Source organism: Triturus cristatus, chromosome 4_2 (genome assembly GCF_964204655.1).
Source record: "Triturus cristatus chromosome 4_2, aTriCri1.1, whole genome shotgun sequence".
Taxonomy (NCBI): Eukaryota; Metazoa; Chordata; class Amphibia; order Caudata; family Salamandridae; genus Triturus; species Triturus cristatus.
Genome location: NC_140586.1, coordinates 269153294 through 269174929, shown reverse-complemented (window position 1 = coordinate 269174929; position 21636 = coordinate 269153294). Strand labels below are relative to the sequence as shown.

The 21636-nt window shown below is 46.8% G+C and overlaps 1 protein-coding gene across 1 annotated transcript in view; it reads left to right on the top strand.

The window, feature by feature from the left end:
• Nucleotides 1-471: 471 nt before the first annotated feature.
• LOC146833610 (cytochrome P450 2D15-like) overlaps nt 472-21636 on the top strand; it is a 363035-nt gene continuing 341870 nt past the window's right edge. The window contains exon 1 of the mRNA XM_085601486.1: nt 472-1005. Within this exon, the coding sequence (XP_085457612.1) occupies nt 799-1005 (207 nt within the window). The 5' untranslated portion in view covers nt 472-798. The remainder of the gene's footprint in view (nt 1006-21636) is intronic.

The following is a 21636-nucleotide window of genomic DNA, read 5'->3' as shown; positions in this document are numbered from 1 at the left end:
GCACAGAAGAGACTGCACAAGCACCGGAGAGACTGCTAGGGTGCAGCAGAAGCTGCAAGAGCACACCAGAGACTGCGGAAGCACAGCGGAGACTCCCAAAGCACAGCAGAGACTGCAGGAGCACAGCAAAGACTGCCAAAGCACAGCAAAGACTGCAGAAGCACAGCACATTCTGCAGCAGTACGGCAGGAAATAGAAGCACCCCACATTCTGCGGTATTTAGGCTTTCACGTGGACTCTGGCCACACAGTTTAGCGATAAAAACAAGCGATGCTATTGCATTTGTATAGTAGCTTTTCCCCGAGAAGAGCTAGAAAGTTACCCAGGGTTGTCGCCTGATGTTGACTACACGCATTCCTCATCAAAGAAAAAAATCACTGCTCCTCTTACATTTCCGTAAATGTCATATTACTCCGAGCCAATCGTGTTTCGCCAAACCGGTAGGAGTTAGTGCAACACAATACGTGAACTGCTGAAAGAGGGCTGGTGGCGGGAGGGGGCCACACACAAACTGGGCAAGAACAAGTGTGCAGGGAGAAAGATAGCGAGCGCGCGCGCGAGAGAGAGAGAAGCAAAACAAAATAAATAAATAAAACAGTGTCATGGGTCAACCAAAAACCCAGTCAATGTGACAAACCAAAGTAGGAGGGACCGAATAATAATAAGAGGGAGTAATACATGTCGTAGAGAGAAGAGGCGGGGCTAGATGAGAAAGGAGAGAGGCACTAGAGGCCGAGCAGACGGGTAGCTGGATTGTGGAGTTAGTTCAAGAGGTACAGCCTGAGGGCACGACTGAGTATGGAGCTATCCTCAGCCCTCCTGCGTCCTTCCTACTACAGCAGCCTCAGCCTGCTCGCCCTCTTCTTCGCCGTCTTCATTCTTTGCTTTGACTTCATGAAGCGCAGGAAGAGGTGGAAGGGCTACCCCCCAGGACCCCTTTCTTTGCCCTTCCTGGGGAACATGCTGCAGGTGGATTTCAGCGACCCCGCTGCGTCATTTGAGAAGGTAAGGCAGCGAGCAGTGTTTGACAACTCTCTCATGCTGTGTGGGGTGAACAGAGACATTCAAGGAGTGCCAGAGCCTTTCTCTATGCGTGGTGCTGAAGTATATTTAGAGATTCCAAAGTGCATGCTCACTCATACTCCACTCTTTACGTCCACTGGTACTCCTATTAGTCATTGACAGAAACTGCCTGAGAAACGTGAGAGGACAGCTCCACTCAGGTGCCAGCTATGCCTGTCATGTGACTGACAGTGTAGTGCTTAAGCATTTAAGAGATAAACACCCAATTACCTATTGCCAACATTATATATCTGGTGTCCTTTGGGATCGCCCGTTAATACATTGGCGTTCTTTGACTAGTCTCTTGCAGGCATTGGCTGGCGACTTTGTCAATCACGTTAGCCCCCCTGGAATGTGATCTGAGTTTCTCACTACATGCTATATTGTCTATTTGAGTGTAACGTTCTACCTCCACTCCAGTGTTTTTACTGCACGAGGGACTAGTTTAAAACTATAGCCAGCGCTGAAAATTGGAAAAAATGGCTCCTGGGATTAAGTAGTAGTGAGGCCCTATTAGTACAGATAACCGCAAATAAATTCGGACTTTGTGTTTCTCCAGACAAAGCACTCGTGCCAAAAAATGCCTGCCAGTATGGATGACATCTGACTCCTACGTCTTGTAACTCGCATCTTCTTATGCAACATTTCATGCATATTGATTTACGCACTTATGTAATGAATTGGGTCTGTATAATGGGTGTGTGATATTTACAGCTCCTTGACATCCTACATTGGGGTGATCAGCTACAATAAATTAAAACAAATAGTAATCAATACTAGTGTATTTACTCATACAGAAAGCTACATCTGTCTTTCTCATAGGGAATGCATATTTTTAGCAACCGTAGTTGTACAATGCCAAAAACCTGCCTCCAAACCATAGCTTCTTTTGAGTACGTGTGAGGTGATAAGCTGAGTGCCTTTGTTTTTCTCCATTGCATTGGTTTTAGACTTGACAGCCGTTAGCGTAGTCTTCCCCCAAACCTTTGGCCATCTACCTTTTTGTTGGCTTTAGGTCTCTGTGCAATTTCGCACTGGCAGTGGTAACCAGTGCAAAAGTGCTTGTGGTCTTTAAACATGCTAACATTGGCTTACACCCAATATGCATAATCAATTTACTATTCCATAGTTACCTGGTACTACATGTGCCCAGTGCCTGTAAATTAAATGCTACTAGTGGGCCTGTGGCACTTATAATGCCACCCACTTAAGTAGCCCTTTAAATCATGTCTTGGGCCTGCCATTGAAGCGTGCGTGCAGTTTTAAACTGCAATTTCGTCCTGCCAAATAAAACTTTTGCCAACACCTTCCTCTTTAATATATATAAGTCATGCATAAGGTAGGTTTTAAACAATCCATAGGGCAGGGTGCATTGTATTTAAAAGGGATTTTAAGTTTTACGTGTCCTGGTAGTGAAAAACTCCCAAATTCATTCTTCACTACTGTGAGGCCCAACTCTCCCATAGGATAACATTGGTTTACCTTATTACTTTTAATACATGCTTACATTTGATTGGGACCCTGTAGAAATGTAATGTTTGATCTCAAAAGAATTGTAATTTAAGCTCTTTTTTATTGGTAAAGTCTGATTTTAAGTAACAAATCCGAAAATGGCACTTAGAGGATGTTGCTGTAGTTGAGACAGCTGGTGACAAGGGTGCAGAGACTATTGAGTAAAAAATATCAAGTTGGACAAATATCGAGTCATTAATTTCATGGTTCAGAAATATCAACAGCAAGAATATCGTGGTCAAGAATATCGACTTAAGGTAAGTAATATCACTTTTAAAAATATCGAAGTGTTTAATATTGTTTGCAAAAATATAGTTGTTAAAAATATCGTTTTTTAAATAATTTTTTGTATTTTAGTATACATTTTATATGTATGTGTTGTATGTTTTTTGTATAAGAACTGTTTGTATTTTTCATATATAATGTTTTAGCAGTTATTGATTATTTTTATTAGAATTTTGGGTTTTAATTTCTTAGCTGGTTGCGGGTTTATAGGGGAACAGGGTGGGAAGTAATTTAATTATATTACATTTATTGATTATTTTTTATTTATTAATATTTGTTTAATTGAGATGTTATAGTGTTAAATGTGTGAAGTCATTTATTATTAATTAGTTAATAATTGGTTTTTAATTTTAATTAATGAATTGGTAATTAATTATGGTAATTGTGTAATTAATTTTAGGTGTGTGTTGTGGTGTTTATAGGTATAAAGGGTGGGAAGTAATATATTTTTAATTTATGAATTAATAATTAGTTGTTAATACATTTTAAATAATTAATTGGTAATTAATTATGGTAATTGTGTAATAGGTATGAGGTGTGTGTTGTGGTGTTCATAGAAGTAAAGGGTGGGATGTAATTTGTATTTAGTTAATTGATATATAGTTAATTAATGTTGATTATTGTTTATTTTGGGTAATTGTTTTTTTGTGTGTTTTTATTTTTAAAGGGGTAAAGGGGCAAAGGGTGGTTATTAAATACATTTTAATTACTTTGGGGCTCATTACGAATGCGAAACGATCGCCACCGCCGAGCCGGTGGTGGCGACTGTTATGCTATCGTAACGTGAAATGCCCCCGCCATATTATGATGGCGGGGGTATCGCGGCGGACGCAAAGTCCGTCCGCTGCTTTTCCGCCGGTCGGCAATCGTTCCGATTGCCAGCCAGGCGGTGCTGGGCCAGTAACATGGTGGCGGTGCCTAGCAGGCACCACCAGCCATATTACTATGTGGCTTGCGGACAGGCCATTCCATGGCTGCGATGCTGCCACGGACAGGCTGGCAGAGATTGGCTTAGGCGGCCTGTTGGGGCCTCCGGAGGTTTGGGGGGTGCACTTGGGGGGTACCAATGGTAACCCCCTGCAGTTCCCTGCACCAAAGGCAGGCACCGCGCAGTGCCTGCCACGTGGTGCATGGAAATGCTGTGCATACACTTTTACCATTGCGGATGGTGCTGCAGGCAGCAGCACCGTCTGCAATGGTAAAAGGACAGGATGCGCCCGCCAGTATGGCGGTGCATCCTAATTGGGCCGGTGCGCCCACCGCACATCTGGCGGTCGGTCCCATCCCCATTATGATGGCGCTGGACTGATGCCCGCCGTCTTAATGAGACCCTAAATTATTAGTTGTTAATACTAATAGTTTTTAAGTTAAAAATAAGTTTTAATTGTTATATATTATTTTATAGTTTAATTTAGGTGTGGGTTGTGGATATTATAGTGTTTGTAGTCAATTAATGTTCATTTTTTGTATTAATATTTTTAATTGATTATTAATTATGTTAATTATGGAAGTAAATTTAATAAAAAATGTTGAAGTGTTTTGTTATTGGTGTGGTGTTATAGGGTAGGAAAAAAATAAATGCATTTCTGTATTAATTAATTTTTTTGTTTAGAAATATTTTTTAATTTAAAAGATTTTTTAAAATAAATTTCTTTATTATTTTATTTTATATATTTGTAGGTTTGTTATATGCAATTATTATTATAATATGTTTTCTTTTTATATATTTATGATTGTATTTAACTTTTTATATATTATTATTTTTTTTTTTTTAAATTTTTTATTGTGCAGAGAAAAAGGGTACAAGCACGGGCCTACAACCTCCTGGGCCGGCCGCTAGTATGCAGAAATTATCAAGCAGTGCCAAAACAATGGCTGGCCCGCAGGGGCTCCGCTAAATGACAGGAGATCAGGCTGCACCTACAGGAAGTCAGGATACACCCTTTTAACATAAATATCAACAAAAGTAAAGAAAAAAAAAAAAACAAGGCGAGAAACATTGAAGGGCGTCTAATCATAGCAGAGGAACTCCACACAGGACCACCCGAAGGTGGTCGATAAAAAGGGGGGTCTGAGAGGGAGGGGGGGGCCACGGGCAAACCAAATCTATACTCCGATGAACTAATTAAGCAAGGAACCGTCAAGGATCAGGGGGACAAGGCAACATCAGACGTCTCCACCAGGGGGGGAGAACAGATAGTCCCTCGATACACATTTCACTGACCCCAGATTCTACCCCACGCCCCGGGTTTACCACGAGCCACATACACCGTCTTCTCCCTGAACATGCACCAGTCCATGTTCTCCTTCCATACGGACACGGTGGGAGGCCGTTGGGAACCCCAAAGCTGTGCAATATCTCTCTTTGCTATCATGTTCCCAAGGGCCGCCCACCGAGCCTGGGCCGCATTATAGTCATTGGGCTCCCACACATTCAGAACACATCGGCGCACCTCCGGCAGCAGAGCGACCCCAGTGACTCGTTTCATAACATCATGCACCTGGCGCCAATATTCCGCCACCTCGCGGCACTCCCAGAGGATGTGGAGAAAGGTGGCACTGAGCCCGCAGCCACGCTTACAGAGCCCGTCGTCAGAAAACCCCATCGAGACCAAACGGGGACCCGTCACATAGACACGATGGAGAATCTTAAGCTGGACCAGATGGAGACGGGCCGGGATGGCAACCTCCTTAGGGGACGACAGCGCGGACTGCCAGTCCTCGTCGTCCAACTCAACCCCATCTCCCGTCCATGCCTCCCGAAGACGCACCAAGAGGTCAGCCCGATTATTTATTAGTTTTTTATAAATCAGGAAGATAGTACTGTCGGGGACGTGTCCGTCGAGTATACGGTCCTCGAGAGGTGAAGAAACAGGGACCGTGGTCCCCTCCCCAAAGACCGAGAGTAGGGCGTGCCGAACCTGGGCATAGCGGAAGAACTCCCTTTCACTAAGCTCGTACTCGCTCTGAAGCGTCGCGAAGGATTTAACCGCGCCTTTAACCCAGAGGTCCCCCACTCTGCTAATGCCGATCGTATCCCAGTGCTCAAAGCCTTTCGTTGTCCAGAGGCTTCCCAGGCGCTCTGAGGCGAACAGAGGAGTAGCACACGTCAACCGCTCACTCCAGCCCACAGCTACATTCGCCGCCTTCCACACACGTACCGCAATCCTAGTAGGGCCCGTGAGGGTCCTCCCGGCAGATCAGGAGTAAAGCGCTCTGTTATAGTCACCGCCGGGAAGCAGGAATTTATCCATCTCATAAGCCGGGTTCGAGCCAGGAGCGTACATAGCATGGTTAATGGCAGACAGCTGGGAGGCCCAATAGTACCTTCTAATGTCAGGGAGCGCGATGCCCCCGTCATACCAGGGAAGAGTCAGCTTTGCCAAAGCGATACGCGCACGACCGTCCCAAACCAGTCTCCTCTGCAAACTCTCCACCTCCCTAAAGTAGGCCGCCGGAATGATATCGAAGGAGTTCTGGAGTGCGTAAAGAAATCTGGGAAGGGACATCATTTTAAACAGTGCTGCGCGACCAAGTGGAGACAAGGGCAACGTACACCACCGAGCCGTATCCGCCCTCAAACGCCGGAGGGGAGACAGGAGATTCTGCTCGTAGCGGACCGCCGGATCCAACGAAACGTATACCCCCAAGTATTTAAAGCCGGATTGAGATGTTTGGATCGGAAGCCGCGGCGGCAGGAGAGGAAGGCCACCGGAGATAGGAAACACGCAAGATTTGGACCAGTTAATTATCAAACCCGAGTTTCTCCCGAAGGAAGTAAGGACATCAAAAAGCACATTGAGCGACTCCCGCGGCTAGGTGAGGTACAGCAGAATATCATCCGCGTACAACGAGACCCGATCCTCGAAGCCCGGGGCCCACCGGATCCCTCTGATCGAGGGCTCCCAGCGGAGCCAGGCAGCGAGCGCTTCCAAGGCGAGAGCAAAGAGCAGAGGGGACAACGGGCACCCCTGCCTAGTGCCCCTCCCGAGAGCGAAGGGCCGAGAAACCCGCCCATTAACAACAACCTGAGCCATTGGACCAGCATAGAGGAGCTTCACCCAACTAATAAATCCCTCCCCTAAGCCAAATTTCGCCAATACGGCCCAAAGGAATGGCCACTCGATGGTATCAAAGGCCATCGTGGCGTCTAAAGAAACCAATATGGCCGGTTCAGAGAAGTACTCCGCCCTAGCGAGGACGCCATGTAGACGCCGCAAGTTGAGAGCGGTATTACGATGAGGGATAAAGCCGCATTGATCCGGATGTATCAAATCACATATAACTCTCAGCAAGCGATTAGCGAGGACCTTGGCAAGGATTTTCGGTTCGGCATTTAGTAGGGAAATAGGCCTATATGAGGCACAGCGGTCTCGTGGCTTACCGTCCTTGGGAATAACAACTATAGTAGCCAGACGCTGGTCGTCGGGAAGGGAACCCCGCTCGAGCGACTCCAGAAACATATGACGGAGGAAGGGCGCGATTTTATCCGGGCGTAGTTTATACAGTTCAATCGGCAGTCCGTTGGGGCCCATAGCCTTGCCCGAGCGAAGGGAACGAATCGCGGTAGCAATCTCGTCGACAGACAGAGAGGCATCCATCTGCTCACGGTCCTCGACGGATAGGCCGGGCAAGGCAATATCTCGCAGCAAGAGACGAGAGTCGTCCTCATCTCTATCAGACACCGGGGAGTACACCGCCCGGAGGTGGTCAGCAAAACACTCCACAATCTCACCAGGGTCCGTCACACACACTCCATCCGAAACCCAAAGCTCCGGGACCACACGATTCACTCTCTCCTTCTTATCCAACCAAGCAATCAGTTTACCCGCCTTGTCCCCGGCATCATACAACCTACCCTGTTGCTCCCTATACATGATCTTGGCAGCATCAGTGACAAGAGACTTATATTCAAACTGCTTCAAGCTGAGGGCATGAAGCCCATCCTGAGTGACCCCCGTTTCCAAAGCCGCCTCCAGCCCCGATATTTCAGTCTCCAGCTTCACCACCGCCTCATTCTTAACCCTCTTAGCCTCCACTATCTGGGATAGGGCATGTCCGCGGAGCACTGCTTTGAAGGCTTCCCACAGGGACACTGAGGACACCACCGACCCCTCATTCTCGAGAAAATACTGATCAATCGACTTAACAAGGCTATCACGAATCTTGGGGTCTCGCAAGTACCAGGGGTTAATAGGGGCGATCCGCCCAGCGGACCGCATCCCGGTGTCGAAAAGCAACCACAGTGGGGAATGATCAGAGATACCCCGGGCCAAGTGCTCCACCTCTCGAATCCGGGCAGTCTGGGCCGCGGGCATAAGAAAATAATCCAATCTGGAGAGACTCCCATGGGCCCCAGAGTGAAATGTATATTGACACTGTGTCGGATGCATTAACCTCCAACAATCCACCAGACCAAAGGTATCCAAGAGTCCGCCGAGCCACGCCTGGGCAGCCGGGAGGGCCCTGGGCGGGTGGCGATCCAAATCACCCGAAACAACCGAATTAAAATCCCCACCCATAAGCAAAAGACTGTCAGGAAGCTCAAGCAGCATACGACCCAAGTCTGAGAAAGTGGAGTTCTGGAGGCCCGGGGGAACATAAACCGAAACCAAGGAAAGGGACTGTCCCTCCCACCTCCCAGTCAGAGCCACATAGCGCCCTCTATCGTCTAGGACAACCCTGGTGATCTCTAGCAGAAGTGAAGATCGCAGAAGAATGCCCACCCCTCTAGAGCCAGTGGTGAAACCGGAATGGGCCACAAGTCGGTATCCCCCCCTGTTCATGGCATGACAAACATTACCCACCAGATGCGTCTCCTGTAAGAATACCACATCAGGAGTCAAACGACGCAAATATTGCAGCACAACACCCCGTTTAATACGATCCCCCAATCCGTTGACGTTCCAAGACATCAGTCTCAACCCGTCCCCCCCCATCCCCTCCAGTAGATCAAGGGTCCCCCTGCAAATAGCGCAACACCAGAAACTGAAGCAGAGCCAATACCTCGCCTTGAAAACAAAAAACACAAATCCAAACAACCCCACCCACCCACCAACCCCCCCCCAAATTCAACTCCCCCCACCCTGCACCCCTGCGGTCCAGAAAACCACCCCAACTTGCAGTGTGCCTGTCGCCCTACAAACCCCATTCTACGAAAAGACCCCGGAGGAGGAAAGGGACTCGTCCCTGCCCGCCCCCAACACAGATCATAATTTAACAAAATGTACAAAAGAAGTAGAACCCAGCCGAACAAAACAAAATGTCAGAGTCAAGGACCAAAAGTCACTCCGAAGGAGGCCCACCACCCTCGGCACCACCAGAAGGCCCAGGCCGGTCACCCCGGTCTGGCAGAGAATCCAGCCAGTCACTCACAGTCGCAGGACAGTCAAAAAAGGTAGTCCGGTCTTCGTATTCCACTCGGAGCCTGGCAGGAAAAAGCATCGAGTACTTAAGACCCAGGTCCCGGAGACGGCGCTTCACCCCCTGGAAACCCATCCGCTGTTTCTGGACAAGTTGGGTGAAGTCCGGGAAAAAGTTAACAGATGAGTTCTCATATCGGACCGGGCCATGTACCCGTGAGGCCTGCAGAATCGCATCGCGGTCTCTGTAATGAAAAAGTTTTGCGACAATAGGCCTCGGGGGAGCTCCCGGTCGCGGCCGACCGCCCGGGACTCGATGGGCCTGCTCCACGGCAAAGAACTTACTCAGGCCAGCGGGGGCAAGCTGTTTGAGGATGAGTTCCTCAACCACAAGATCCACCGGGCGATTGTCGGAGGTCTCTGGAACACCTATGACGCGGATGTTATTGCGTCGAGCCCGTCCCTCGAAGTCCTCCAGCCGCCGGGCAATCAGGTCGTTGGCCGACTTGAGGTCGCCGAGAGCAGTCTGCAGATCCGACACATCCGTACCAAGGGTGGACGTCCGCAAATCCAGCGATTGAACCCTCTCATTGGTCTTAGAGAGATCCGCCCGAATTAGCGTAACATCAATGGCCACGTGTCGATTTTACGGGCCAAGGCCTCGTACTGCTTAGCGATGGTCTCCTTGATGCCATTAATGGCGCCCATGATGTCCTGCAGTGACAAATCCGGAGGGGATGACGGAACACCCCCAGCGTCATCCGGGAGAACACTGGCCGTCCCAGGGGACCCTTTACCATGAGTGTAGCGGTCCATGTTGTTGGTCTGGACCGGTCCCCCACGTAGGGATATCTTGGTCTTACGCCTCTCGGGATCCCCTCTGCCTCCCATGTTGAACCACGCTCGCCGAAGGGGACCACCGAGGAAGCGTCAAAGTGGCACAGGCGAAGCCGACACGGGCCGTACCAGGGACCGCAATGTGGCGGTGCGAGAGGATCAAAGTCAATGGGCACACTGGTTTCAGGCGGAGGCAAAGGCACGAAGCGAAGGCCGAGTGAAAACCCAGCCGCACAAAGCCACTCCACTGTCCAGCCACTCAGAGATCCTAAAGTGAAACCGAAAGTGATGAGACGGCCGCTGGCGCAGCCCCGATGCCGTTGTTGTTCAACTATGCCCCGGCTCCACCGTTCACCTTCGCACCGGGCACAGCCATCAGTCGGGCCTCAAAAGTTCAAACCACCATAGATCAGGTCTTTCAGGTCCGATTTGGTTTCTGAAAAGAGTTTAAGGTTCAGCCAACGTTCATCTTCCAGAATCCGTCAACCAAGTCAGGATAAAGTCAGGATAAGTTCCGAGGAGCAGCGAGGGTCCGGGGAGCCCTGTGCTCACGCGACCATCTTGGATGCGTGCTAGGCTCCTCCCTATTTTTTTATTTTTGATTTAACTGTTTGAGTATGAATAGTAATTTTTGTCTATCCGCTATCCAACACTTTCCCTAATCTTGCACTCACTGTAGTGGGAATAGTAATTTTTACTTCTCCGCTAACCAGCACTTTCCCTACTGTTGCACTCACCAGAGTGGGAATAGTAATTTTTAACCCTCCCCTATCCAACACTTTCCCTACTTTTGGACTCACTGGAGTTGGAATTGTAATTGTCCCTCCCCCCGCTATCCAACACTTTCTCTACTTCTGCACTCACTGGAGTGGGAATAGTAATTTTTACCCCTCCGCTATCCAGCACTTTCACTACTGTTGCACTCACTGGAGTGGAAATAGTAATTTTTACCCCTTGGCTATCCAACACTTATCCTACTGTTGCACTCACTGGAGTGGGAATAGTAAATTTTACCCCTTTGCTATCCAACACTTTCCCTATTGTTGCACTCACTGGAGTTGGAATAATACTTTTTACCCCTCCGCTATCCAACGCTTTCCCTACTGTTGCACTCACTGGAATGGGAATTGTCATTTTTACCCCTTAGATATCCAGCACTTTCTCTACTGTTGCACTCACTGGAGCAATTGTAATTTTTACCCTTCCGCTATCCAACACCTATCCTACTGTTGCACTCACTGGAGTGGGAATAGTAAATGTTACCCCTTTGCTATCCAACACTTTCCCTATTGTTGCACTCACTGGAGTTGGAATAGTACTTTTTACCCCTCTGCTATCCAACACTTTCCCTACTGTTGCACTCACTGGAATGGGAATAGTCATTTTTACCCCTCAGATATCCAGCACTTTCTCTACTGTTGCACTCACTGGAGTGGAAATTGTATTTTTTACCCTTCCACTATCCAACACTTATCCTACTGTTGCACTCACTGAAGTGTGTATAGTAATTTGTACCCCTTCGCTATATAACACTTTCCCTACTATTGCACTCTTTTGAGTGGGAATAGTAATTATCACCCCTCCGCTATCCAAAGCATTCCCTACTATTGCACTCTTTGGAGCGGGAAAAGTAATTTTTTCCCCTCCGCTATCCAATACTTTCCCTACTGTTGTTCTTACTGGAGTGGGAATAGTAATTTTTACCCCTCCGCTATTTAACACTCTTACTACTGTTGCACTCACTGGAGTTGGAATAGTAAATTTAATTCCTCCGCTATCCAACACTTACCCTACATTTGCACTCACTTGTGTGAGGATAGTTATTTTTACCCCTATGCTATCCAACACTTTCCCTACTGTTGCACTGATTGTATTGTGAAATTTAAGTTTAAACATTTTTTAATAGTTTATGGCCACATGCAGCAAAGTAAGGAATTGCGATTCCTAAATTGTGATTTTGAAGGAATCGCAATTTGGGAATCGCAATTCCTTATGCATGTAGGAATCGCAAAAAAAAATGTGATTCCTATACAAATTTGCGATTCACAATTAAGTAACGGCTTCCCATTCATTCCTATGGGCCTAGAGGCCCATAGGAATGAATGGGATTGCATGTGCTATTTGCGAGTACCAAATAGGTACTCGCAGATTGCACATGCAATTTGAAGGGTGCAAGGTGGCTAAAAGGCCACCATGATGCACCCCAAAAAAAGGTAGGTATGTACTTGTGGTGCACACACATGCCCTAAGGGCATATGTATGCACCACGATGCACTTTGAAAAATGCATTTATTTGCATTTTTCAAAAGAATTGCAAATTACCATCAGCTTGAAGTTGATGGTAATTTGCAATTCTAAATTGCGAAAACGCAATTTGCAATTGCAAAATGCATTGCATTTAGGGGATCACAATTTGCGATTACCGAACTGCATTCGCAATTAAGGAAATTGCAAAAAATTGCAATTTCCTTTATTGCGAATTGCAAAAAAGAACGTACATGCATCTCAAAAGGCCATTTTGCGATCACAAACGGACGAATTTTGCGATTCGCACTATTTGCATTCGCAAAATGGTTTGATGCATGTGACCCTTAATGTTTTAATTTATTATACGTTTACGTTTTTTTATATTTTACATCATTAATATATTTTGTAATTTCTTATATTATTTTAAACTTTTAACATAAATAAATAATAGAATATTAATTGATTTAAAGTAAATATATATGTATAAATTATAATGTTTGTGTGTTTATTTTTTATTAGGTTTATTTGTTATATTTTATGTATATTAAATTAATTTTATTTTGTTAAAATTAATATTTAATATATATTTTATATTTATATACAAGTCGATATTTTATACATCTGTATTTTTTACATCGATATTTTTTTGCCGATATTTTGGTACTTACCTGTTTAAGTATAGGAGTCAATATTTTAGTTGTCTATATTTTCTACTCTATATATTTTACATCGATATTTTTTACATTGATGTTGTGTCAGTGAACCTGTGACAAGGGCCTGAGTGATGGTCTTTCTGGTGTTGGTTGGATCAATCTGAAGATTCTGCAGAGCAGGAGGAGGCGTTTTATGGTCAGTTAGCTGTTGCAGATGATTCAGAGGTTGCATGCATGGTCGGTCGGTGTGGGTGTAGGTCTGAGTTCTGCAGGCCACCATCTGTGGTCCCGTGCGGAGGTGTTCTTCCCAAAGATCAGTAATTCAGTTTTGTCAGAATTGAGTTGGAGGCAGTTGTCTCTCGTCCATTTGGCTACGTTGGTCTTGGCGTTGCAGAAGTTGGTTTTAGTGTGGGAGTAGTCCTCGGTGAGTGAGAGAATCCGTTCGGTGTCATCTGTGTAGGAGATTGTGTTGAGTCCATGAGATCTGATGACGTCTGCTAGGGGTGTCATGTAGATGTTGAACAGGGTAGGGCTGAGGGATGATCCTTGTGGTTTGCTGCACATGATGTCTTTGGGGGTGGAGGTGAAGGGAGGCAGTCGGATACTCAGTGCGCTTCCTGTAAGGAAGGAGGCAATCCACTTGAGGGCATCTTGCTGTATGCCTATTACGTAGAGTCTATTGATGAGGGTGTTGTGGGAGACGGTGTCGAGGAAGATCAGGGCCTCAGTTTCTCTGTGGTTGAGGAGTGTTGTGATGTCGCCTGTGGTGGTAGTCAGAACAGTCTCAGTGCTGTTGTTGGACAATAATCCTGATTGTGAGACGTCCAGGATGTGGGTTTGTTCCAGGAATTTGGTGACCTGCTGGTTGATGCCTTTCTCGAGTAATGTGGTCGGGTAGGGGAGCAGGGAGATTGGACGATAATTTTGGAGATCGCTGGGGTCGGTGGAGGTTTTCTTCAGGAGCTGTCTGACATCTGGGTGTTTCCATCTGTCCGGGAAGTTTGCTGTGCAGATGGAGGTGTTGAGGATGCTGGTGAGTTGGCGGAGCCCCAGAGTGGATGGAAGACATGATGGCTGAGCTAGTCAGGGCGACGAGCGGGCACCAGGAGGTAATGGTTTGGCAGATGTTCGCTGGTTGGTTGAGGTCATTATGGTTGAGGGTGGTGGGTTGGAGGTTGAAATTGTTGCAGAGTTCTTGGGAGGGGTGGACGGTGTTCTCTCTGGCTGTTGGAATTCTTTAACAGTTTTGAAGAGTTGCTTTGTGTGGTTGGCCGTGGAGTTGATGTGGGTTCCTTAATGTGCCGGTGATATTTGTTGAGGGCTGTTTTGTGAGCTGCTCTGTCGGCAAGGTTCTTAGTGGTGAGCCATTCTTTCTCCAGTTGGTGGCAGATGCACTTGGTGGTCCTGAGTTCTGGGGTGCACTAGCTGGCATGCTTGGAGGTCATGTTGGATTTTGTAGGTTTCAGTGGGGCAACTCTGTTGGCGCTGTTGGTGATCCAGGCGCAAAGTTCTGGGAGGCCTGGTTGAGGTCTCTTTATGCCTTGGGTTGGGGAGTGGTGAGGACCTGTGACCACAGGGTTTCGGTGACCTTGCTCCAGTTGAAGTGGGGGGGATCTGATGCCTGGTGATGGTGTGCTGGGTGTCGATAATGGTGAAGTGTACGATGGTGTGTTCAGTCCAGGGGAGTTCTGTGGTGTGGCTGAATTGATTCTGTTACTTGAGGTGAAAATAGGGTCAAGTGTGTGGCCTGCTTTGTGCTTGGGTTCGGCGACCAGTTGAGTGAGACAGATGTTGTTGAGGTTCTCTAGGAGGGCGATGGAGTTGACGTGGTCTACGTGGAAGCTGAGGTTGCAGAGTTGGACATAGTGGTGACAGTCGATTGCTGGGGAGCGATGAGGTTGGGATGGCGTAAATGAATGTTGTACTCGGTAACAACAGAAAAGTGACTGAAGAATTCTAAAGAAAAGAACACCAAAGGAATGTACAGCATGAGGAAAAACCTCTTTGTTTAAAAGAACCCTCAGTCACCAACCTAGTTGGTTCCATGCTTCATCATTGGGTTCCCACCAGAGAGGCCAAGTGCCCCCCTGGTGTGCTACGACGCCTGAATTACAGCAGAGCGGGTTTTTTCATGAGACAGTGTAAGTGCAAAAGTGGTGCAAGTTTAAAAGATGGCTGGTTTTATCCAAAAGTGATTTTAATGGTGGAAAACCAGAAATCGTTAAAAGCAGGTGAGACCGACGTCAGCTGGCTGGTTAGGTTGACCAGACCCGTCTGGTTTAGTATAAAAAGTGAAAGGTGGTCGACATGTTTCTGCCTTTAGGTGCAATTATGCTAAGCATTCATCCGGACCAGAGCTCCACGGCGGTATACGCTCTCTAAGGCGTATCCTGACCTGTGGAGACGTATGGAAGGTAAAACTCACAGTTTTACCTACACGGCCTTCTGGAATTTCCAAAAGCCACAGGACTCTGAAAGAGAAAAGAACACACATAAAAACACATACAACTATTCAGTGAAGTCAGTGGTATCTTTTGTCAGACATCCAAGAGGTCTATTGCAATATAAAAAAAACTCCACCCAGCTACCTTGGCCACTACTACCTCTTGTGTTTATAACCATCACATGTTGGTAACATGACTAGTGGCACATCTCTTACATAAGTTGTTTGTTAAAGGGATCAATTAAACCTTTATAATACACAATGGCATTTACACAGCGCTAGTAAGTCAGTGAGCACCGCTAGTCCTACTATGTTATACTTTAGCGGTACGTCTATCTAGAGATTCAACACCACTAAGGGTTCGTATCAGGCCAACCAGTGTTTATTTTGTAGATCAATAAAGCTTTTCACAAAAGCGGAGCCCTTACGGTCTAGTGTTCCGTATCACATGACCAGAGCGTGCCGCGTCATACGGTCCACATCCGGATCACGTGATTAGGAACCGGTATTTCTATCCCGGGCCGCCACACTGCGGCAACATTCGGGCCCGTGGACGGGCAGAGTCAGGTCTGTAGCAGGAGAGTGCCACACTGGAAGTAAGTGTACTGGGGGGTCTGTTTGGGCGAAGCCTGGCTAAATCTTGGGTACATGCTACCGCTAATCCCCTGAGCTTTCCGTCTAGATCCTACCGGCATCTCTAACCCCCCTCCTGGACCCATGACGTGAAGTCAGTCTCTACTTCACGTAAGCCCCAAAGTTTTCCATGCAGCAATCATTTTTAATATGTACATTATTTTCAATTATGTACATTCTGAAGCGCATACACCAACCATTTGCGCTTTTTTAAAAGGGTCCGTCACCGAGCACCTGAAACGCCATGGCATAACAAAAAATGCATGAATTGCGCAATAATCCCCCTATGTAAGGCGCCTAAAACTTTACTGGTAGTCACCCGTAACTGGGACCCCTCCGATAACAATTATACACGGAGTGGCAGAATGTTTAGACGCGCGTGCCTGAGTCAGGGGCACACGTGGTTTCACCGGTTTGGGAAACCGGCTAGTTCACAGCACGTGGTCGCCAAGTGCAATAGACCTCTTGCATGTCTGACAAAAGATACCACTGACTTTACTGAATAGTTGTGTGTGTTTTTATGTGTGTTCTTTTTTCTTTCAGGGTCCTGTGGCTTTTGGAAATCCTAGAAGGACGCGTAGGTAAAACCATGAGTTTTACCTTCCATACGTCTCCACAAGTCAGGATACACCTTAGAGAGCGTATACCGCCGTGGAGCTCTGGTCCTGATGAATGCTTAGCATAATTGCACCTAAAAGCAGAAACATGTCGACCACCTTTCACTTTTTATACTTTTCCGGACGGGTCTGGTCAACCTAACCAGCCAGCTGACGTCCGTCTCACCTACTTTTAACGATTTCTGGTTTTCCACCATTAAAATCACTTTTGGATAAAACCAGCCATCTTTTAAACTTGCACCACTTTTGCACTTACACTCTCTCACGAAATAACCCGTTCCGCTGTAATTCAGGCGTCGTAGTACACCAGGAGGGAAATCGGCCTCTCTGGTGGGAACCCAATGATGAAGCATGTCACCAACTAGGTTGGTGAGTGAGGGTTCTTTTAAACAAAGAGGTTTTTCCTCGTGCTGTTCAATCCTTTAGTGTTCTTTTCTTTAGAATTCTTCAGTCACTCTTCTGTTGTTATTGAGTATACTCGTCATGGGGAATAAGAGTGTTGTTAATATAGTAAATGAATGTTCCTCGGGGTCCTGGGGTCTCTAGGTGAGGTTGTCTCTTATTGTGATTTTGTTTGTTGGCGCAGTCTTCTGTTTCATCTTGTAGCCTCTGGGAGTGGCGGTGGTGATGCTAGGGGTTGAGGAGGGATTGAGCCATGTTCGGTGATGAAACCAACATCCGTGGAGAGGGTGTTGATGGTGTACCAGATTTTCGTGGCATGTTTGCAGAGTGAGCGGGGGTTTCAGCAGGATACAGTGGAGTGGTTGTGAATAGGACACGTTACAATGCAAACCTTTACAACGCATGCCTTTACAATGCGGTTTTTACATTGCAACATCCATTACAACGCATGATTTTACAACGCATGCCATCACAACGCATTTTTAGAAACTACACTTACAACGCATACCATTACAGCGCATACCATTACAACGCATAACACTTTTAGGGCAACAGTAGTGTAAGTGTTGGATAGTGTAGGGGTAAAAATTACTATTCCATCTCCAGTGAGTGCAACTGTAGGGTAAGTGTTGGATAGTGTAGGGGTAAAATTTACTATTCCCACTCCAGTGAGGGCAACAGTAGGGTAAGTGTTGGATAGTGTAGGAGTAAAAATTACTTTTTCCCATTACTTACCTTAAAATGCGTTTTGGCATGCGTTGTACTGGAATGTGTTGTAGTGACATGCGTTGTAATGGCTGCATTGTAATGGCATGCGATGTAAAGGATGTTGTGTTGTAATGACTGCGTTGTAAAGGTAGTGCATTGTAATGACTGAGTTGTAATGGTTGTTTCCTGTGGTTGTGGGGTGCCCTTGGTCTTGTGGGCAGGAGTGGTGTGGGATCTTTGGTAGGTTGTATTGCAGGAAAAGTGGATAGTGTTGGCAGGTGAAGGGTCACTTGGTGGATTGCGGGGAGGGGGAGGCGCAGCTGTTGTTTTGGTGTCCATGGTCCAGGAGATCCTTGGCAGTGTACCGTTATTTTGCAGGGGGGCTGGGGGTCCAGGCACTGGGCATTGTCCTACCTGTGGTCCATTGGCGTTGCGCCTACTGTGTGCATCAGCTGCTTGGCCATACGGCAGCCTCCATTAGTGGTCCTGGTAGGTGGTCCTGGTGGTCTTGGGTGCCAGGCAAGAACCTGGGATGGGCAGCACAGGGTCAGGGACAGCATTCAGTGCAAGGATGGTCAGCGTGGGGTCAGGGACAGCAGGCAGCGCAGGGACAGGGGAGCGGCAGTGCAGGGACAGCAGGCAGTGCACGGACAGGTGCAACAGGTAGTATAGAGACGGGGTGGGCACAGTACTTTAAGCAGTGGCCAGGTGAAAGAGGGGTGGCCCAGCCCAGCCTACACCGGGCTCTGATGGGTGTGGGTGCCTTGTTTCTCAGAGGAATGCCTGCTGCTACCAGAGGACTGCCCTGCTGCTTGAGGCCTGCCTTGTTCTTCAGAGGACTGCTCTGCTACTTGAAGCCTGCCTTGCTGGTTGAAATAGAGAGGACCATCTCCTTGAACCCAGAACTACCAGAGTGGCTCCATGGGTCAGTTGGCTGACCTCCAGTTCTGAGCTACAGGGATACAACAAGCTCTAGAGGCCTTCCCGCAACTGCCCTCAGGTTGTGGTCCCTTGTCTGGCATCAGAGTGGACTCCCCTGAAAAAAGAAAAGGAGAAATCCCAAAGTTTTTGGCTCTTCGCAACCGCACATGGATCTTTTCGCACCAAGGCTCTGTTGCCCCTGGTGAACGCCAACGCAAAGCTCCGGTGAACCCTACTCTTTGTGCTACAGTGACGGCCTGCGATGACCAGCAACGCAAGATCTACACTTCCAGCTACAGCAACAACAGCCCGTGGAAATCGCCAATGCAAAGCGCCAGCAAAACTGTCTGCAATGCCCCACCAGCTATGGTTACGTTTTCAGTTGTCAGGAGCACTCATGGAACCTAGGCAGTCATTGTGCTCAATGATTTGTAACGTTTGGGACTGGGAAGCTGTGATATAGGGTTAGGTTTCAACCGTGATTTGAAATACTTTTATCTTTAGAACCACAGGACCTGAGACCTCATCCAAGTGGCTGCAGGATCAGTCTCAACTGACCAACAAAATCCCACTCTAAAGCCTATGACGATAAGGACAACCGGTGTAACCGTCTGGGGGTTGGTGGAAATGTGTACAATCTAAGCCTTGCTATGTGCCCAGTCTAGGCCCATGTAGTGAGTCTGCTAATTTCTTACATTGTCCTATTTTTCACAATAACATTTCTGCCGTAACCTTTTGCACATATTTGTGTGCACAGCAATTTTGGACTAGTTTCTCTGAAACTACTTTGTTTACACAATCTAGCTTCGCACAGCAATATCACGATGCCTCGGCCATCATGTAAAAGGCCCTTGTACAAATGTTTCTGTTTTCATCCACGGGGCGACAGGGTATCTACATTTCCGTAACATGACTAATCTATATGCACATCGCAAGGCTGCTTTCTATTATAAATAAAGAGTATCCCATAAGATTAGTAGAGGAGGCACTTCAGCTGACACCGAGGGTCCCTGCATGCTGAGACTTCACCAACGCAGCGGTCTCACATCTCCGTGAGGGGTGTCCAGTTCATGACCAAGACGGGGTCCTACATTCTCTCCCGCCAGGTAATGGGGTTGGATCATCCCTTGGGGGGATTCTTGGCTTTACACCCACACACACTCTAGGTACACTTAGAGTAGGGTTTTGCATAGTAAAAGTACGCCAGATTACTGCCCTGTTTATATACCTGCATATATACACTGTTTTAGCACCGTGGTAGAACTATATCTACTATTTACGCTTTTGGTGCTTGTAATCACTTTTGTCTGTTCTTTCTACTGATTATCACAGCACATGTATTCTATACAAGAATAACGTTGGTTCAATACATATATTGAAAACGTCCCACTGTGTATTCTGTATATTTCTCTGAGGACGAGTAGGCACGAGTAACTGACCGAAAGGTTCTGATCCGTTTCTATGATCCCTGAGGGATCAGGCTTGTCAAGTGCAGTGGTTGCCAGAAACCATTCACTCCCTGGTAAGGTTAGGGGGGCTTATGGCGGCACTGTGAGCTAGCTGGTCTCTAGGCCAACATATCCTGAGGGGGTTCCCGGAATCAGCCTAAGCACCTCCCCCAAAGTTTATGTTGTCCAACAAATGCGCAGGTCCTACGGATCAGTAGGAACTGCACGACAGCCTGTGCAATTTTGTTTACGTTGATGTAATGTTGCATTATTTCAGAATTTTGCACTATGTTAAATGTGAAATATTTCAATTTAAAGGCATTTTTACACATTTTTTGTTCAAAGAAGACTTGCTGGAGCAGAAAATGTGTTGGGTAGAGACGCTTTGTCCTGGAACACATTTTCTCCTCATACCAGCCTCATGTATGTGTTGCATGTGACTTTTTTTTGTACGAAGTATATGCCTTCACAAAAAATAAAGTTACATGAGATCAAGCCAAAATGTATTTTCCATAAATTTGCTAAATGAAATTTCAGAAATTAAAATGTGCACATTTCGCCCACCCTTCTATATGGGCTCCCACAAAGTTAAAGATAATTGTGGGAGGGTGGGATTATGCTGGCACACAACTGGCTTCCTTTCTAGACAGCTCCTTCACAAGTGCTCAACTCTGGTCACACAGATACTGTTGGGCAGTTCTGGCCAGCTGTATTGGCAGGTCCTCAAGGTCATGCACTCACCTGCTTCCAACTGATGAGATGATTCACAAATTGAGGCTGGATCTCCTGACCCGTTAAAGGAATAATTTCTACATAAACAAAGTGCGGCCCTTGGGGGGGAAGAGGGGTTGGGACAAAATAAGAAAAGAGAGGCTTGCAATACTGCTTCCGGTCAGCAGCTATGTGGCATAACATTAACTGGCAGCCCTCTGAGTCTGCTAGGTAGATGTACATGGGATCGTGACCTCTGGTTTTGCAGAGATGCAATGCACTAGAAATAACAAGAAGAGGCAATTACCAACCATACACCACGCCTCTCAAACAATGGGTTTGCAAATACATCGATAACATACACTTACAGTCTCTTTCAGAAACACAGCAAGAAACAGAATAACTGGAACCACAGAGTGGAATTATACACTTCCAAGGAATAACTCGAAATACAGTTTGGAGTTACTGACACTCACCAGAAAGCACTCAGAACATAGATTGGAGTTAATAAGACTTCCATGAAAACTCAAAACATGCCTTTCAGTGCAGAGTTAATACATGAATCTAGCACTTGGAGGCACTATTGTGTGTCAGGAAAACACAGAATCAAGAATCTAGTCCTTAGACATAATCCAGTTGAGTGGCCAGGGTTGCAGGAAGATTCCGAAGCACAAACAATCAAAGTGAACCTTGGTGGAAATCAGTGAGAGGGAACTTGAAAGCAAGAATAAAGCCTTGATGACGCCGATACTCCAGCCTACTCACTATTGTAAATGGATAGTGCGCACTAACCTC